Here is a 19,965-nt window from a genome sequence, read left to right as displayed (position 1 = left end):
TTGGAGCAGTCAGACCGGGGGTTCTTCACCTAGAGGTTTTCTGAACTTCACACGAGAGCTGACTGCAGGCATTTGACAAACTCTTGCAGTTCAGTGGCTTTAGGACCTGAAAAATGCCACTATGCTTTGAACACAGGGAATGAGATGCTCAGCAGTCTGGGCAAATCACCAAGTCCGGAAATTCCCCGCTTTCCCCACCAACAGCAGCTAAAAAAGGGAGACCAAACTGGAAGAGAAATAAACACAATAAGTGGGAACTTCAAGTTTAAAAATAACAGCTATCTTCATCTCCTCAGAAGTGTCAGAAATCAAGAGCCGTTTCTCTGGCCCAGAATAAACCAGGGACAGGGTATTTTTTAAACAAAACAACATAAATTTTCTCCTCCTTCTGCAGAGCTGCTTTATAAAACACAGTCGGCCAGAGAGCACGGATATCCTGCTCTGCTATCCTGTCCTTTTTTTAGGCAGCGGTATTCTTCGGAACGACATGACAGGCGTGATTTGCTTGTTCAGCTTTGGGAAAGCTTGGGAAGGAAACAGAACATCTCTGCATGCTACGAAAGGACGGACAGACCTGACAGATTCTCTGACAGATGACAGAAGCACGGCTGTATTAAAGTTTCACGCCCCTCCTCACCTCACCTCACCGGGCACACGAGTGAGCCCTCCGCGAGTGCACTGTTCAGCACGGTGCAAGCCAAAAGCAAACAGAGACAGGCAAGACCGAAGGCAAACAGCGCTTGCCCAGCTCTAAAGTAACTCAGGATGCAACCACTCTGCTTCCTTCCCACTGACTCCTTTGACACCGGCCGGGTTTCCCAAGCACAGCGGAGGGATCGTGTGTTGGCACCACAGCAACCCACAAGCACCGGAATGCTACCACGAGGAGCCCTAACTCTGCACCAGACGGGTCAGTTCAGTTTAGCTCGTTACACTGATTGCTAGCCAGGACAACTGCAGAATTCAGGGCAACAGCGCAGCTCCATTCCCATTCAAAACCCCCCACCTGATTTACTACACGCGTTAGGCAACAGGCAACGCTTTCCACGAGAGCTGGTCCTGTCCGGGAACTGGACCGTCACTCGGCAAAACCACCGAGGGGCTGTCAGTCACGCACAGACACCCAGGGCCCTGTCTCACGTTGGCAGGTTTTCCCCAGTAAATTTGTGCGAGGCAAGTATTTTCATGAAAACAGCGTGTGAGCACATAAACCACCTCCCCTAGAACACGCACGCGCTGGGCAGCGTTAACGCTGCTCGCCACCACCTTCTCCTCAGCATGTCCACGGCGAACAAACCCCTGGGCGGTTCCAACCGAACCTCAGTGCCCTCACCTTCAGAGCTGGACCCTTCACCACCGTTATGCAGGGAGACAGCTTCTGGTTTACACACCAAAACGTTGGGTTTGGTTCCGATTTACTACTTGTCACCACAGGCACGTCCTCTGGGTCGCAACCGTGCCAGCCCCGGGATTTAGGCGGCAACAATCTGCAGCAGACTGGCTGTGCAAAGCTGGCTGGTACCGTGGGAGCCTTTAGCTTGGTACTGCTGGGACACAGCAACTGCCTTCTGAGCAACTCTGATAAGCAGCAGATACAGGAGATGTCCAGGGACAGCAGTGGTTTCCCCACAGACCCAGGGTGGCTGTGTTACTGCCATCAACAGCCGTCCTGAAAGCCAGGCTGGGGCAGATGCATGGTGCCAAGCGAAGAAGAATGAACTAATGCTGGGAAAAGGACCCCCAGAAGCACACATAGAATGGTAAAGGTTGGAAGGGACCTTAAAGATCATCTGGTTCCAAACCCCCGCCATGAGCAGGGACCCCTTCCACCAGACCAGGTTGCTCAGAGCTCCATCCAACCTGGCCTTTAGCCCTGCCAGGGAGGGGGCAGCCACAGCTCCTCTGGGCAGCCTGGGCCAGTGTTTCACCCCCCTCATGGGGAGGAATTTCTTCCTAATATCTCATCTAAATCTGCCCTCTTTTAGTTTAGAGCCGTTCCCCCTCGTCCTGTCACTACACACCCCTGTGAAAAGCCCCTCTCCACCCTTCCTGTCGGCCCCTCCAGGCACTGGCAGCTGCTCTAAGGTCACCCCGGAGCCTTCTCTTCTCCAGGCTGAGCAGCCCCAGCTCCCTCAGCCTGTCCTTGTAGGAGAGGTGCTCCAGCCCTCGGATCATCTGTGTGGCCTCCTCTGGACCCGCTCCAACACACCCATGTCCTTCTTATGTTGGGGGCTCCAACATCTGGGGAGCCATTTTCAGGCCAGAACATGCCTACAAGCTATGGCTCAATTATCTGCCTCAAGATTACCCACGGAGTTTGCAAATATCTGGCAGGATTTGTGCTTCTGGGGTTGGCTTCGTGACACACTGTTCATACTGTCCCGGGCCCAGGGCAGGCAGGCCACAAGAAACCCGAGTGGAGGACATGCCCTGGGCAATGCTTCGGACCAAAAAGCTGCCACCACAAACCCAAGTCGGGTCCGATACTCACCATGTAGTAGCCAGGAAGAAGCTTCTGCAGGAACTCAGCTTCCTTGTGCATCACAGTTTTGATGATGAATTCATCGTCGCTGGTGACATAGAAGAGGGAGCCGCTGGCACCAGGGTTTGACAGCTCTATCAGAGGCTCGTTACATAACGAATACTAGGGAGGAAAAGACAAAAGAGATGTTTTTAGCCCCTACTCATTGCACATCGAGCTCTATGCCCTTGGGGGCTTTTCCCAGCACGCTGTCTCCTCCTGAGATCCAGGGGTAGCAAAGCTTTAGTGAGAACTATTTTCATTGTAGGTTAGCAGCGAAGCTGACGGACAATTTACAATTAGCGACTCAGATTACAGCTCAGAGCCTCCCAACTGCTCAGGATATCAAACTAATCCTCTGCTCTCAGTAACGTCCAGGCTTCCTGCCGACATCTTATCTCTTCCCATCGCGTGTGTATCGCATTTCGGCTCTTACAGCACACTACCGCGAGTGCAGACGGACAGACAGGACTACGAGCCAGGACAGCGCGCTGCGGGCACCACCCTCCCCGCGCTGGAGGGAACGCCAGGCACCGGCCGTTCTCAGCAGCCTCCTCTGCCCTCGCGCTCCCCTGTAACGGAGGATTTTCACAGCCCCATCGCACCCCCTCAGTCCTGCTGGAAACTCGGGAAAAGCGTTGGAGCGGGTCTCCAGACAAGCAGGGGTACTGCGTCGGGCACTGAGCTGGGAGCACGCTTCTAGGCATCGGTGTGCAAACAGCAGGTCCTCGACTGAGGACGCGCCCAGCAGCAAGGAGGGAAAAAAAAAAACCAAAAAAAAAAAGAACGAAGCAAGCGCCAGCACGCGCGCGCGCTTTGCGGCTTGGTACCAACCCCAAGGTAACGGCGCCGGCCGAGCGGGCTCAGGGCAGCAGCGCGTCGGAGCCGCCGCAGCACGAGGTGAAACGCGGAGAGGGACATCATCGCAGCAATAAATTAAATGCTCATCATTACATACTGAAAAAGGCTTTCAGCCCTGCACAGATTAATGATGCAAGACTTTATCAAGTTAATTATCTCATGCATAATTAAAGGCATTTGCTGCTGTGGCAGGCAAGAGAGAATCAGGGGAAGCAGAAGCAACAAATCAGAGCCGTGACCTTTGCAACTGAGGCAGGCTCTCTGCCTCACCCACGCTCCGAACCACTCATCAAATCCGCCAGCATCACCTCGGACGGCACAGATGGGGACCGCTGCTACCACCAAACCGTGCAACGGCACAGAGTCGTTTCTGCTGCTACGTGTTCAGCTACAATTACCCCTGCCTACAGCTGAAGTCTGAACAAAAGGGCTTAAAACAGGGGGAGGGCTGCGCTCCTTTGGCTGTGCTCCCTTCCCCAGCTCAGCAAACAGCCTTTTCTGAAGAGCAGGACCTCGCATACACGCAAGAGGCCACACTCAACCCCAGTGTACCCCGAGCCCCGACAGCTTGTCCTACTAGGTATTTTTTAAAAACAGCCTTTCCAGCTCTGAGGAGCTCTCTGAGCCCAAGAACAAGCTATATTTTGTTCTTTGTAAGATGATTAAAATAACTACACTCACATAGCTCTCGAGTGAGTACACCAGAAAAAATCCCCATCTTTGTCCGCAGAGCCCCAGGGGACATTACAGGGTTGCACCCAGCAGGACACAACCGCTTTTGCTTGTAAGCACAGTAAGTTATTGTCACCACAAGCAACAGAGAGGGAACCCCATCACGTAGCTCACACACAGCACATGCTGTATGCAGATCATTTCCTTTCCAGCGTAAGCTAGCAGCTTAACTAACGACACGCGTTAATCAAACGAAGACTTGGGCTCAGCAGTGCTGGTCTTGCTTGGACTGTCACTGGACCTCCTTCAAAACTGAACAGAGTCCCTAAATCCACAACCTGTTCCTACTCCTTGCTGGGATCAGAACGATTCCTCCTCTCTTCTGTCCCTTTTAGGCAAGAATTGCCGACAGCCTTGATATCGGGACCAGTTTCCTGTGTTACTCTAGACTAGCTCAAATAAAGGAGGAAAGACAGAGAAATCAAAAAATATATCCATACCAAATAATCATCTGGACGAATCCCAAAGAGTTCTCGGAAGTACCGAAAAGCCACGGGTGCATAGGTCTTGAACCTGAAGTCAGCGTAATGGTGAGCCGGGGTGAGATTACTCCCTTCGCTGCACAGAACAGACATGACGTGAGCAGGGCCTCTGTATCACCGCTCGCCAGATACCCACAGGCAGCTCAAGGCTGCTGCACATTCGAGATGAATTGAGCCTTCCAAAAAGACATCTCAGGAACAACAACAACAAATTTCTTTCTTCTATAGCAGGACAACAGGAAAACAGGTTTTAGATTATCTGCCAAAATCTATTTCCAAAGAGTGCAAGGAACAACCACTCGCCACCAGAATACAGCTTTTATGAGCTTTGTTTATTCACAGTTAAGAGCTCCCAGAATGAGTTTCTTCCAGCTCAAACAAGGTATAATTCAGTGGAAGAAATTCTAGACAGACAGGCAGAAATAAAAGCACATAGGAAGGCAACAAACTCAAGCACTGGAGTCCTCAAGCACTCAGGTACTGCAGTCCTGCGTCCAGCTCTGGAGCCCTCAGCACAGGACAGAGCTGGAGCTGCTGGAGCGGGGCCAGAGGAGGCCCCAGCAGTGATGCGAGGGCTGGAACCCCTCTGCTGGGAGGAGAGGCTGGGAGAGCTGGGGCTGCTCAGCCTGGGGAAGAGAAGGCTGCGGGGAGAGCTTAGAGCAGCTGCCAGGGCCTGGAGGGGCTGCGAGAGAGCTGGGGAGGGGCTTTGTGCAAGGGCCTGGGGGGACAGGACAAGGGGCGAGGGCTTTAGACTGGAAGAGGGGAGATGTAGATGAGATGGAAGGAAGGAATTCTTTCCGGTGAGGGTGCTGAGGCCCTGGCCCAGGCTGCCCAGAGGAGCTGTGGCTGCCCCCTCCCTGGCAGTGCTCAAGGCCAGGTTGGACGGGGCTGGGAGCACCCTGGGCTGGTGGAAGGGGGCCCTGCCCGTGGCAGAGGGGCTGGAACTAGGTGATTTTTAAGGTCCTTTCCAACCCAAACTGTTCTATGATTCTAAGTATATAAGTACTGCATCTTACACTGTACTTCCTTCCAAGCCACTGTACTGCAAAATCCAACACTTCCCACTGCTGTGTTTGTATGTAATGGATGCATATTTCAAACACTCAGAGCATCCAGCTCTGTGATCTAAAGACAGATGGAAGCTCTCTTGAAAAAAAAAAAAAAAATCAGTGAGAGGAAAAGAATTAACTAATCCGTTCGTTTTGTTTCCCCTGGCTCTTTACCTTGGGAAAAAAATGCTCTCCACCACATAGAAGTCCTGCATCAGGACATCCCTCTCTGGCTTGGAGCTCAGATTGCCGACAGTATATCCGATCCCTAGCTGGATGGCCCCCTTCAGAGTGGATGAGGTGGTCTGGCAGAAAGAAAAGAGCAGTCAGCGAGCATTTCACAGCAGATTATCCCAATAACATCCCCTATGTTACAATCCAGTCATATGTCTATGACTTCTGTGGGGTCATCTCAGGCACTACACACTGCTAAGCGAGTTCAACCAGCTGAAGAGGTGGATCAAGGCTTCCAGGTTTGCTGTCTGCAAGACAACGCAGTACAAGGGTGCTGCATAAAATCTAACTCAGACTGGTAGCCATCGGGCCCCGACCTCTCTTCTCAGCCTGCCACCTGCACACAGCTGCCGTTCCCTGCTCCACAAAACCAAACCTTTTTGTAGGTGGTTTCACCAGAAGCATCAACGCCTCGATGACCTATCTTCTTCCCTTGGCCCGGCTGTCCCGGTAGCGATGGTCCCTGCAATGAAAGAGCACGGCTATAGCCCAGAACAGGAGCCGACCTGGCCGACAAGAACAAGCAGAGCAGCACCGGCTACCACAGCTGTCAAAGGACAGAGGGATCGCTCTCTGCCACGGGAGAAAAAAAATCTGCAGAGTGCAAACAGGTGTCATCGGCACCGGCAAGCTTTGAACAAGGCTCTGTGAATTATACATCGATCCCTCCAGACAAGCAGAGTTGGAATTGCCAGCCAGGCCATCTGACACCCTCAGGACTAACCGGGCAGAGCACTCAGCAAAGATGCTGAGCTCAGGAAAGATCCACTTGCCTCCCAGCTGCCAAGATTCCCCCGCTGCTTGACTGCAGTTTCTCACCGACTTAAAATAGCGATGTATTAAATTAAACAGCAAGAGAAGTTTATTCTTCAAAACCCCATGCCCTCAGGTGTCGTACCAAGACCTCGCGCTTCACTGGAGAAACAAGAGACAGATAACAGGGACAACACAACCCCGCTCCCGCGTTCCGAGGAGATAATCCATTTAAGCGAGATCTTATTTGTTTACAACTCCAAGGACGAGCCCACGCAGGGTGAACTGCAATACCAGCTCTTCCCAAAGTTTTGCAGAGCTCACAGAAACACCGTAGGACTGCCAACGCTGCAGAGGGAGAACAAACTTGCTCCTACCCTATTCGCCTCCTCTTCCACCTCTGAGTCTGCCTGGGCCTCTTTTTGCTGATCCAGGAGGGAGCAGATGGTGGCAGCACCCTTGAACAAGCCAAGGCAGTCATGTTTTGTGATGTTCCATCCAGCTCCTTTTGCAAGCCTGGGCCTAGAGCCTCTGGACCCTGCCCCAGGGCGCCGTCCCACCGGCCCCAGCTCTCCCACCAGCCCAGCAGACGGCCAGAGCTGCCGGGGAGCCACCAGCAACATCCAGGGCTTTGCTACACGAAAGAGCAGCCAGGCTGTGGATGCTCCTCTGAGGAGCGTGCAGAGAGATCCAAGGTCACTGCCCAAGCGACAATGTTCTACCACTGTCTCTCTCGAGCGCCGCACAGACCCACCTCAGAACCCATGGCCACAGCAGACAATGCATAATTTTGTTCAGACTACAGAAGTTCTTTGTGTTTTAGCTTTTAATTAAGAGCTTGCAGCTATTTCTGGTCAAACCGCTTGTACTCCTGGTACTAAGGGACAGTCGGATTTCTCCTTCAAAAATCGGATTTCCTACTGCTTTAAACATCTAGCACACCCCAGCTCGCTTCCAAGTGCTCCTTCTCCAAGCAGTCACGATTAGCAGGACAGCTTATCCTTTCCCTGCAGCTTCCAACGAACAGCCTGGATCCTATTACACGCAAGCTGCATCGTCCTGCCTCGCCACGTGGCTCCTCATCCTCCTCCCAAAGCGATTAACAGGCACAGGTATTGGTTAAGAGATTGCCATCATACAAAATGCAGGAACAAAAGCCTCTTCCACGCTCTCTTGCTCTACCTGTGACTGTGTCTCCAGGGCAAGAAAAAGTGGGGCTGTTTGTGCCTTGAGCAAGGCAATCACCTTTCACAGAAGCTGAGCTTCCTACTACATGTACTTCTGGGGAGGCAAAAAAAACCCAAAAAAAACAAAAAAAACATCAAGTGTCACATTCCTGGCAGTTTTCTGGGAAGATTTTGCTATTCATGTGTCCAAATGCTCATCATCCCAGGTGAGTAATGTACAGGGGTATGTCAGAAAATTAGATCAAATAAAAATCATTTGAACACGGTGCCCTAAACCAAGAGTGTGGGCTTCAGGAACAGCTTTCAGGCACAGATCCTCCCACAAGCTTCCCTGCTGCCAACCGCAAAGAGTTTTGCTCCAGAAGGCAACAGCGACTCAGCAACCTGCGACCTGGATTCTGTCTGAGAGATTCTGATCGGTCCCTCGAGATGTTCCCCTGTTTCATGGCTTCACAAATCACAGCCTCCTCGCCTCGCTCCCCGGAGCCGGGGAGTCCAAACCCAGAGCCCTGGAGGTGCCCAGCACACGGATTCTCCATTTATCACCTTCAGGTGCCGGTGCGGGAGAGGTGCCCTCAGCCGCTCACAGACACCACGGATCACGCAGCTAAAAGTGGCCACGCCGTGGGCACGATCCCTTCACCTTCCCTCTGGGGCTGTGGTGATGCCAGCACAGGGGCTCCAGAGACCTGCCGCTCATTTTCTTTCTCCCAAATAATAGACGCTAAGTTTTCAGTAATCTTAAATATATTTTGAAACCCCGCTTTGCTCAAAAAAAGTCAGGCAGCAGGGGTTTTCAGAGCTCTGTGTTCTCATTTCTCAACACGGGATTTTCAAGGCCAGCTTTCCGCGTCTCACCTCAGTGATGACTGCCTTCTTCGGTGCCAGACCTGCGGAGAGAAGGGAAGAGCATCAGTAACAGCAGGGACATGAAAAAAAAACAACAAACACCAAACCACTGAGAAAACAGCCTAATGCTTTGCTCTGTCAGGCAAGCTGGAAAGCCTCTAAAGCAGCTGGTTTTGCTCAGTTCTCAGTTTCACCAGCGCAGGAGCCTGAAGTTATAGGGGTCACCCGCACAATTCCATATTCAGAAGCACAAAGATGCACTGTTTTTCCTAGCAATAATATTTCCTAGAGGCTTCAGTAGGGAGAGTTCTTGTAAATCCCTGCTGCACCCTAAGTCAGAGGTCCACGCTGCCTGCGGAGTTGGTTACACACAGCAGCCCAGAGAGACACTTCTGCAGCTGCTTTCCAGCCACTCAGAAGGCACGTGACAAACTACATCGATAATTGCATCTATTTATAGAAACCGACGTCCAAATATATCGCAAAAAGGAATGCATCGTGTATCTCTACCACCGCCTTTGGGAGAAGCCACCATTGCTCCATTACAGTGAGAAATCAGGATTTTGCCTAAAGCTTTTAGATATATCATCAGCGTTGGAAACACGGACCCAAAGCCTCCTCTAACACGAGGCCATCTTCCCGTTGCCGAGCACAAGCCCAAGCTTGCAAGGAGCTCCTTATTTTCACGCAACGGTGAGAACAAGCGGCTCTGCCGCCAGCCCCGCGCAGTGCTGGCCAACGTGCCGAGAGCCTGGCACGTGGACCACCAGCTCCAGCCCAGCTGACTCCAGAGAGCCACCACGAACACGGACCACGAGCCGCTTCAGCGGAGCTCGCACCCCGACCCGGCAGCGCGACGTCCCCTGCCAAGGCAACGCCCCAGCCCGCCGAGCCCGGTGACCGGGAGAGAAGCCCGCTGGCAGGAACGCAAGCCCAAGCGACAGATTCAAGGCCATGGGCTCCCAGGTACGGGTCTGCCGCTCCCTGCCTGGAGCCTTCCTACAGGCGCAGATCCTCCAGCAACCCACAATCCTCTAGGAAGGGCTTCATTTCGCAGGAGACCATGGAGCAGAGCTTTAGTTTTGGCTGCGAAGAAGAAAGGCTCTTCCGAGCCCTCAGCTTTTCCCCGCTGGAACGCAACGGGGTGATTGCACAACCGCCTGCCGGTGCGCGAGTCCTGCGGCTCCCCAGGACACGCAGCCAGGGAGCTGGTCCGTGGTCCCTCTGCCCGGGGCGCGGAGATGCCCGGCCCTCCCGGCTGGAGAGCAGGAAAAGCCCCGGAGGGTCCAGCCCAACACGGGGCTGCTTCAGCACCTCTCTGGCCACAGAGGAACCGCGCTGGTTTAACTGGGGTGACTGCTCAGCCTCCTCAGACACAAGCAGCGACGCTTCGGGGCCGGTTCCAAAGGCGCCTGAGCAAGAAGCCGGCCGTACCGGGAGCGTGATGCTCTGCAGGGGATGCCAGCACGCGCTTCAGCGCAGCATTGAAGGAAATATTTAAGGCAACGGGAAGCAAAAAACCCCAACAAACCCAAGCAAAACCCCTTGGGGGTCACAGGGGAGATGGAACTGCCCTCGAGCAGAGGTGCTGAGGTGGTCTCACTGCCCCGGGCTCCACGAACCGGGGATCCCCCGGCACAAAACGAGTCTTGTCAAGGTGGCATTCTGAGCTGCCTGCAGCGCAGCTCCCCAGCCCGACAGCTCGGCCCACGTCCACAAAGCCGGAGCGGCACGGGAAGATTCACTTCTTGTTTTAAGTCGAGCTCTCTGGTGCTCAAGTTCCCCATCAGGAACAGAATCGCGGGCCTGCAGCAAAGGTCTGAAATCCGGCCACCTCCGCGCGCGCTGCGCTGCCCAGCCCCATCTCCACGGGAGGGGGGAGGCGGGCGCAGAGCACAGACCCTCATCACCCTCGGGGCCGTCACCCACACGGGTGGGTGCTGTGCGACCCCAGCCCCTCTCCGCTCCTTGGGTCTGCGCCAGCACCCAGCTTGGGACCACCACGAGCTCAAACTCTTCTTGTGCCAAAAAATCATCGCTTTGGCCTAAGACAGCACAGTTTTATCATCATCCAACAACGTGGCCGGGAGACACGGCACCAAGCGAGTGTTTGGCTAACGAACGTCCAGGGTGACGAGCTGGAGCAGCACCCCGAGGAAGGAGGAACCCAAAGGCGCAAGCGCGGCTGCGGGCCGGGCACTGGAAGAGGCCGGGAACACAACGTGGCCAGGCGGGCCCCAGGCCAGGGCGCCTGCGCTCTCCCTGCCGCCGCCACGGCTGCTCTCCCACCGCACTAATCTCGTTCCTGCACTTTGTCACAATTCCAGAGCAGGAGATTATCTTTAATTTTGTGATAATTACCACAAGCCGCTTTCATTCCCAGCTTTTAAGTGTCTGCTGCTGTACACGTACCAAGTGTGGAATCAACACCAACCACCCGCACGACGGAGAGGGGCCAGAGGCGAGGAGCTGTGGATCTCCAGGAGAAACGATGCTTCAGGTGGACAAGAGCAGCACCAGAAACACCCCTCTCCACCCCCACTTCCCTCCTTCCCCCCCCCCCCCCAAATAAGAAAACCAGCTTTATAAAGTCAACTCGTCTAAGCAGAGAATGAAAAAAATCTTCCACCGGCTAACCCCGTGCGGGCACTCGGCTGTGCTCGTCCCAAACTCGCTGACACATGGCCTTGCAAAAACTGATTTAACTGCAGCTTCGGGGGTTACAGAGCCACGAGAGACAGCGCGAGGGTTTGCGGGGAACGGGAGCTCCGCTGCAGGAAGGTTCAGCCCTCACCCAGCTAACTGGAATGACTCTGATCCGATTTGGCGCAGCTTAGCGAGGGCGCAGTCAGAGACGTGACGAGCGGCTGGGGAAGGGGAACCCCGGGATGAAACCCCAGCTTTCCGCCTTGCCTCCAGCCCCTGCCTGGGTTTTGTGGAGCGTTTCATGCACGCTTGACCTGCTGCCTTCAGCTCCTCTTCTCATCCGCGCACGGCTGAGTCGCCGCTACCCCGACGCTCGAGCTCCTCCAGAGCCTCAGAAATGAACGCCTCGGTTGCAGCATTCACCCATTCTCATCTCGGATTTAACATCTATTTTTTATTTTCATATGCCTCTCTATTCACAGCCACACCCAGCTTGTCCACCCCCCCCCGGCCCCGGATGCCGACACCCGGCAGGACAGCGATGAATTCCCTCCTGGAAACCCTCTGCCCATCACCATCCAACGTGGAAAAGGACTCGCGAGTTTTAGCTCTACGGTGCCGGAGGAGCATCAACCCACGCGAGATGCGATAACCCATTTCTCCTCTCACGCGACACACTGCATCCACAAATCGGTGCCCAGACCTTTCCAGGCCCCTCACGCCCCTTCACGCCCACCTGACGGCTCGCTGCGGGCGAGCCAAGCCCGGCACCGGCTGGCGGCAGGGCTCTGGCTCCAGCAGGAGACCCTCGCCGTCACCAGCTTCGGCGCCTCTGAACTGATGAAACGGCGCAGGGCTGGGATCGGAGCAGCTCCCTCGGCTTCGCCAGCCCCCAGCCTGGCTAGATGCTGCCATCAGGGAAATGTGAGTAATGTCACAAGTTTTAAAAAAAAAAAAAAAAAAAAAAATCATCAAATCCTTGGGCTTAAAAGCAAACTTCATGAAAACTAGAAAATATTGCCCTTGCTGCCCACAGCTAAGCATGAGTTAAAGGTAAAACCATGGGTTTCAAGTTGTATTTACATGCAAAGATTACATTTTAAAATCTAATCAAGGGGAAACAAAAAAAAGTCACTTGGATCTCTCAAAACCAGCTATGGCAAGCGAAACCCCTTCGCCCTTTGGTATGAACACGGAAAGAGCCAAGAGAGGCTGCTGAACACCGAAGCGGAATTTCTTCAGAAAGTTTACAAACAGCCGGCAGGAGCCGCACTGAGGACCTAATAAAGAAATCCTCCTCATAAGACAGGCGTACGCACACACACGCGTATGTTACCAGTTCGACGTTACCAGTGTTCGATGCTTTACGGTGCTCCAGAGAAGTCAAAGCAAACGTGAACCACCGGCGGATTTCTCCGGACTCCCTTCTCCAGTCAGCAACGGTGCTGCATCTTTAACGGCTCCACTTCACCGAAGTGTGTGCCGGGAGCTACACAACGGGACCGGAACCGAACCCACGACGGGACATCGACACCAGGGCAGCTCTCCAGCGGCAGGCTGTACCAACACGACCCCCGCACAAACGCAGCGCAGAGACCTGCCCTTCGCCCCTCGCTCTCAGTCGGGGCGGCAGGGCTGGAATCGAACCCGGCTGGCTTTCAACGTCCCGTTCTCCAGAAGCGCCGGGCCAGCAGTTTGCATCTGTTGTTGCTGGGGTTTTTTTATTTGTTCTTTGTTTTTAAACGACTGAGCTGACAGCAGCCTTTCCAAAATTGCCATTTAATGCTAACCCCGCGTAATCTGCTGGAGAGCTGGGAGACGCTGACAAGCCACACACACCCCGAAGGAGGCCTGGATCTAATTTTTCCCTGCTTTGATTGAGAACAAGACAACGTGACACACCTGAGCAACCCCTTTAGACGGGAAGAGGAGGCAAAGACTGCAGCCAGGACGCTACGATTTACTGTTCGATCCGACCCTGCCTGGCCAAAGATGACGTGCGAAAGCATTACGAACCGCAGTGCTGAGGCCCGAGCTGCGGAAGGCAAAGGCGACGCGCAGGCAGCAGCTGTGCTGCAGCCGAAATGCAGAGAGAAAGGCTGGAAACGAAACGCATCCATCAAGAGAGACAGCTGTTACTTCCCGTGAGGGACTGCTGATAGTGAGAAATCAAAATGAAGCTGGCGGGGGGGTGGGCAGGCAATTCAGAGACGACGCCAGAAAGCACGTCTGCGCCGAGCAGCAGCGGCCAGCCAGGGCTGCCCGAGGAGCCGGCGCGGCGTCGGGCCCTACCAAAAGGCAAAGGCAGAAAGCAAACCTCTGAATTTCTTCTCGCACGCAAAATGTGCGGCGTCAGCTGCCGGCGCGCAGCATGGCGAGCAGCACGCGGGCTCAGGCGTCAGGGAGGAGGAGACGCAGCAGCGAGCAGAGCTGGACTCTCCGCAGCCTCCCGGAGCAGGCAGCTATGCGCAGCCTGCCCTTCCCAGGCATCCAGGATGACCTACTTCTGATCCTCCAACACATCTTCTTCCCATGGAACAACACAGTTTCATTAGGATGAGTAACATCAAGTAAGCCACGATATTAAATAAAAAATTTGGGGTTTTTTCCCCCTTTCAATGCAGCATCTCTCGGCAGAAAGAGCTGTAGCCGAGTGCTCTGCACCCCAGGCACGGATAGCTGCTCCTGCCACTGGAGAGCTCGTAGAAATAACGAGGAGATCAAGCAATGTGAGATAAATTCTGCTTGCTATACAGAATCTACATACAGCTTTGATACCAAAATGTATCCGTTTTCCCCTGGAACACGGAATGATTTTGGGGATCATCTACCCAGCACACGGGCTGGCTGAACACCGACAGCCTGAACCCCCTCTCCCCGGCAGCCCCTCGGCGAGGCGCGCGGCATCCCCACGGACAGGCGCGGCCACGGGAGCGGAGACCCCGCTCCCCGGCTCCGGCAGCTCCACGCTCCTGGGGACAGCTCGGTCGCCATCCCAAGCCCAGCAGTTATTTGCAGAGACAGAAACGCTGGCAGCACCGGGCAGCATTCAGGCTGGATTTTGGGGAGCGGCCAGAGAAGTAATCCCATTTACTCCCCCCGGCCGCCCCGCTCTCCTCCCGCTCGCCGCCCACGCCACCGCCGGCCCTCGCTCTGCCGTCCCAGGCGCCACCGAGCCGGCTCCACTCTGCGGAGTGAAGACGCCGTTTGGAAACCACGATCTGCCGCACCAACTCCATGTGCTGCAGCCTTTCCCCATGCCCTTTGTCTTGTTTATTTGAGCACAAACTTGTTAGGGAAAGGAACAGCAGGGCTTGTACAAATTAAGCACAGAGTCTAATGTACCAGCGAGGTAGGACGGGGCCACGGGGCACGGCACCTACTTGACAGCAGCACCGCAGCTCGCTCCCTCCTTTCCTGGGCAGTTTCCCTCTTCAAGCTCTTCAATAAACGCTGGGCGGGCAGCAGAAAGCCCCCCAGCCTGCCCCAGCCAGGCTTCTGCTTGGGGGTTTGGCAGCCCAGACTCTGGCTGCTCCCCTGCAACGCTCCCCAAGGACCGAGCCGTTGAAGCCCTGGATGGTGCAGCCCAGCTAGGGCTGCTCAGAGCAAAGCTCCCGGAGCATCACCATCGCAAGGGACGACTCTCCAGGGAAGGCACCTTCCAGCCTACTTTATTTTTGTTTTTATAGAATCATAGAATGGTTTGGGTTGGAAGGGACCTTAAAGATCATCTGGTTCCAAGCCCCCGCCATGAGCAGGGACTCCTTCCCCCAGACCAGATTGCTCAGAGCTCCATCCAACCTGGCCTTGAGCACTGCCAGGGAGGGGGCAGCCACAGCTCCTCTGGGCAGCCTGGGCCAGGGCCTCACCCCCTCATGGGGAGGAATTTCTTCCTAATATCTCATCTAAATCTGCCCTCTTTTAGTTTAGAGCCGTTCCCCCTTGTCCTGTCACTACACACCCCTGTGAAAAGCCCCTCTCCATCCTTCCTGTCGGCCCCTCCAGGCACTGGCAGCTGCTCTAAGGTCACCCCGGAGCCTTCTCTTCTCCAGGCTGAGCAGCCCCAGCTCCCTCAGCCTGTCCTTGTAGGAGAGGTGCTCCAGCCCTCGGATCATCTGTGTGGCCTCATCTGGACCCGCTCCAACACATCCATGTCCTTCTTGTGTTGAGGGCTCCAGAGCTGGACGCAGGACTCCCGGGGGGTCTCAGCAGAGCGGGGCAGAGGGGCACAATCCCCTCCCTCGCCCGCTGCCCACGCTGCTGGGGATGCAGCCCAGGGGATGCTCGGCTTTCTGGGCTGCCAGCGCACATTGCCGGGTCGTGTTGAGCTTCTCATCCAGCAGTACCCACAGGTCCTTCTCCTCAGGGCTGCTCTCAAGCCACTCTCCGCCCAGACTGGGTTTGTGCTTGGGATTGCCCCGACCCATGGGCAGGGCCTTGCACTTGGCCTTGCTGAACTTATGCAAAAACTCTTTCTGCCTCAGAAATAAATCTGTGTATCCCGGCTTGGGAGGCAGGGCAGAAGCCGAAGATGCAGACGGGGAGTTCACGCGTTCCCCCCGCAGCCGCAGGTGCGGGTCCGCGTCCCGGGTGCAGCCCTCCTCGGGAGCCACGCTGCTGAACCAGGACACACCATGGTAAAACATTTCCTTGACAACTCATCAGAAAAGCACTTACAGCACGGAAGCCCAATTACAGTGGGGAATGAGCAGGACAAGACCAGGGAAATGAAATTTAAAAAGGACTGATTTGTTTTCTTGTCTCGGATCAGCTGCGTGTAGAAAAAAAGAGGACGATTTCGGAGCGCCTAGCCCAAACCATGTGACACAGCCGACAAAAACGCAAAACAAAAATCTCATCAAGAGGAGCACACAATAGCTGACAGCCAGCAGCGGAAAAGGCTGCAGCCGCGCGGCTCCCGGTTCAGCGCTGTAATTATGGAGCCCAGCGGGACGCTCGGGCGAACACCTGCTAGGCGGGAAGGGTGCAGTCTTATCGGAACATGGCGTTCCTGCTCCCCTCCGCGCCGCCGGCCACGGGAGGGTTGCGCAGCGGAGCCACACGCGCTCCCTGGCACGTCCCGAGCGCTCTCCGCGCTGCGAGACCCCCCCTTGGGGTCGGGCACCCTGGCAGCGACGCCAGCCTCTCCCTAGCCTCTGGCTTCTCTCCGTATTACAACCTTCAAGTCCAAATCTGTCTACCAGAATTTGCAAAGCTTGATTAGGATTAATTAGAGGCAGCAAGCATTGCAGCAGGAAGCGTAACGTCCCCAGGACAGAGCCAGCTCCCTGCACCTGCGACGGCACCCAGGCACAGCGGCACCACACCAAAACCACGACGCTCGTTTAGAGCGAGGCCATCGAAGGCTGAAGGACTTTGAAGTCACGTTCCTCACGATCATCCAGAAGAGCTGGAGCAACGCCCAGCTGCCCCCTTAGCTTTGCTCGGGCGCAGGATAAGCTTCGCGTCCCCTGCCCATGGACCCTGCTCACCGGAGCAGCTCCTGGCTGCTGGCAGAGCTGTAGCTCAGCAGCGAGGAGACAGAGAACCTCGAACCTCCCGCTGCCTTTCTGGTCGTGTTGCAAAAAGATCAGGGACCTAAATGTGGTGCATGACCCCAGGCAGCCCTTGGGACTCTCTCTGTGTTTTCAGATGGAGTTTTCAGCTGCCACAAGGCCCCAGAGAGCCATTTCCCAACCCCGGGTCAGAGGAGCACAAGACAGCTTTGCCAAGGCTTGGTCCAGAATTCACTTCCCTCCTCTGTTTCCTGAGCATCGCTGTCTCCCTGCCGGCAGGCTCCTGCCGAGAAGCAGGACTCAGCACTTCTACGGCGTGCAGTGTCCCACCTCTGTGCAGGGAAAGGATGCTCAGCGGCATCCTCCGTTACACCGTTCTCCAAATGCCACTGCTAACGAGGGAGAAGCGCTGTTGCACATCGCCTGCCAGAGCCACGTGGTTATTCGGCCCCGAATACTCCAGGTTTGCAGCGCGGCATGGTTCACGGCCTCAGCTGCACGAGGCGTAGCGCCAGACCTCCGCACCTCCCGGCCGGGCAGGGATCGGCGCTGCCAGGGGCTCTCCTCCACCATCCGACCTTCGCGAGCCCCGTTTGCAGCTGGCTGCCTCTGCGAGGATGCCTGCGAGGCTGGTACCAGGCACGGGACAAGGGATCGGCGGCTGGAAAAAGGGTAACGTCACTGCAGCCACCCCGAAACTTCTGAAGCTGATAAATAGCACAGGATACTGTTATGGAGAGGGCAAACTCCCCGTAACTAGAGAGCAGGAGGATGCCTTTGCACAGTATCAGCTTTACAATATTGCTTCTCTGGATATCCCGCCGAGGGATCTCAACCCACCCGGGGAGAGCACTGGCAAGTCAAAGAAATCACCGAAGCTGCTTGTAGGAGCAGCACAGGAGGTACAAGGAGCGCCAGGCTGCGAGCCGTGAGAGGCAGGGACAAACCGTCCCCCCTGTGCCCTCTCTCGGCCCTTTCTCACGGAGCTGAACAAAGCCAGCACCTCTGATCCAGGAGGGATGGGCGCTGCCACTGTTCCTACAGATGTTACTGGACTGGGAGCTCACTCCTCTTGCTCATTCACCATCCAGAACTATTCTCAAACTAAATTATATTAAAATAGAAGAATGCCACTCAAGAAAGATATCCACCTCCCCAAATTTTCCATTTTCTGACCTTCTTGGAGAGATGGTGAAGTCCAGTTACTACAGTCACAGCAGGTAAAGAAACCCACCTGAAGCTCCGCAACAACCACCTGCCACACCACCGGGATGCCCAGCAGTGGCCACACTAAGCACAGCTATCAAACCGGGGGAGCCCAGCACCCCAGCCAGCAGCAAACTCCAACGGGAAAGCAGCTGGTGTGTCTGCAGGGCACCCTTCGCTAGCCATCCTGAGGATGCACCTGGATTTTTAACCAGCGGGGTATTTCCTGATTTACTCCGTAGCCCAAGCTGCTCGGCTAAATCCTCTGAGATTTAATTCCGCTCTTGCTAACGTCGCTTGACAGAGATTTTCCGAGGGTGCTCAAACACTGCAGACTTGACAGGGGATTTCAGAACAGGGTCGCGTACGACATGCGTCACTGGATACAAAGTCCTCCTGCGAGGCTGCTCACACCAGGCTGAGCAAACTCTCCTTCGTGAAACACTTCCAGGTCGCCACGGGCGCTGCCGACAACACCGCAGCGGGCACAGGCACGGAGAGGTGTGCATCGCGACGCCGAGGACGAGGCCTGGGTGGGAGAGGAGGTCGGGGACAGCTGTCACTGCTACCTGCTTCAAACAGACACGTCGTGGCAGAAGCACCAGGTTGCATTTCTGGACCCGTTCTCAGAGCCCCGGTTGGTGACGCAGCCCCTCCAAGGGCACGCTCTCTGCACAGTCCTCAAGCAGACCAGGTCCCACCACAAACACGCAGTCAAAGAGCCATGACATGAAAAGCGGACCAGTGATACACCCTTGCTCAAGAGCTCTACTTCTAAATAAACCTGAGCTTCTGCTGCCACAACAGCCAGAAGTCCAAGCTCTCCAGGCTGCGCGCGTGCCTCAGCCGAGCTCGCTGGGCACCAAGCTGCCGGAGATTTCTCGGCCTCGTTCAGGATGGGTTACCCTGCTCCCACGCAGCAGAAGGCCAGCTCTGCCCGGCGCTTTGCTGCTTCCCACCAGTGCGTCCTCTGCCCTCGCCGCCCACCCTGCCGCCCGTGCCTTGCTCTGCCCCGGCAGCACAGGCTTCCCACAACCCACCCCACACCACAGCAAGCCGCAGCGAGGGCCAGACAGCCCTTCAGGAGCAGCCTCTGCTTAATCCATCCCAGCTACTGCAAATCCTTTCCTCCAGACGGATCCGACCCCTCCCCGGCCATGCCAGCACCCCCAGACTGCAGGGCTGGTACCCAGTACGGGCACCAATGCCCCAGTCCTCCCCTCCATCGGCCGGGGCTCAGTGAGCAAACGTCCCCAGCCGCAGCTCCAGACAGATCACGTACCCATGCTGCCAGACTCAGCAAGGACCTCGAGGACAGAAGCTACCGCTGCAAGGCGCAGGGGGCTGTACGTTAAAAATGACTTTAAATTATTGCTCACCACTACGTTCTTTTCCCACCAGCCTTGTTAAGGCCCCTTCTGCCCTCCGTGACTAGAGTGTTTCAGTCGGGCACTCCTGCTCTGCTCCAACAAAGGCACCTGAGCAGATGGAACAAAACAAGCGACCGCAGAACAAGCTCAAAAGGTGAAGTGTGCTGCCAAAAATTGTAACTCAAAGTTTGAGCAAGCAGTCTCTTTCCTCCCCGGGATCCTGGCTGCAGCATGGCAGCTAGTGACTCAGCCATTAGCTGAAAATAAGTTACCTAAAAAATAATGAATTTTTTGAAAACACTTCTAGAGCTCTTAGTAGGAAACACAACCAGGCAAGACACACGTCAACGGCAGGAAGAGCGAACCTGGTGCCTACGCCGGGCTACAAGGACGGTTCAGTTGCGTCACACGGCCGATCACGGACAGCTTCCTCCAACACAGGCAGCCGCAGGCCGAAGGACAGGCTCCTCCTGGCACAGACCCGCAGCGTGCTCAAAAGCTAGGTCAGGACAGCAGCTTCTCCAGCCCAGCCTGGAGGATTTTTCACTCGGGGGCTGAG

General features: G+C 55.4%; 1 protein-coding gene across 1 annotated transcript in view; it reads right to left on the bottom strand.

The window, feature by feature from the left end:
• Positions 1-6,391: 6,391 nt before the first annotated feature.
• Positions 6,392-19,965, bottom strand: part of LOC142364509 (uncharacterized) — a 27,029-nt gene continuing 13,455 nt past the window's right edge. Inside the window, exons 4-5 of the mRNA XM_075444113.1 lie at positions 8,678-8,709; positions 6,392-7,090 (exon numbers count right to left, since the gene is read on the bottom strand). Of these exons, the coding sequence (XP_075300228.1) occupies positions 6,953-7,090; positions 8,678-8,709 (170 nt within the window). The 3' untranslated portion in view covers positions 6,392-6,952. The remainder of the gene's footprint in view (positions 7,091-8,677; positions 8,710-19,965) is intronic.

The sequence above is a fragment of the Opisthocomus hoazin genome, chromosome 27 (assembly GCF_030867145.1).
Source record: "Opisthocomus hoazin isolate bOpiHoa1 chromosome 27, bOpiHoa1.hap1, whole genome shotgun sequence".
Classification (NCBI taxonomy): domain Eukaryota; kingdom Metazoa; phylum Chordata; class Aves; order Opisthocomiformes; family Opisthocomidae; genus Opisthocomus; species Opisthocomus hoazin.
This window is presented reverse-complemented; position numbering and strand designations above follow the sequence as displayed.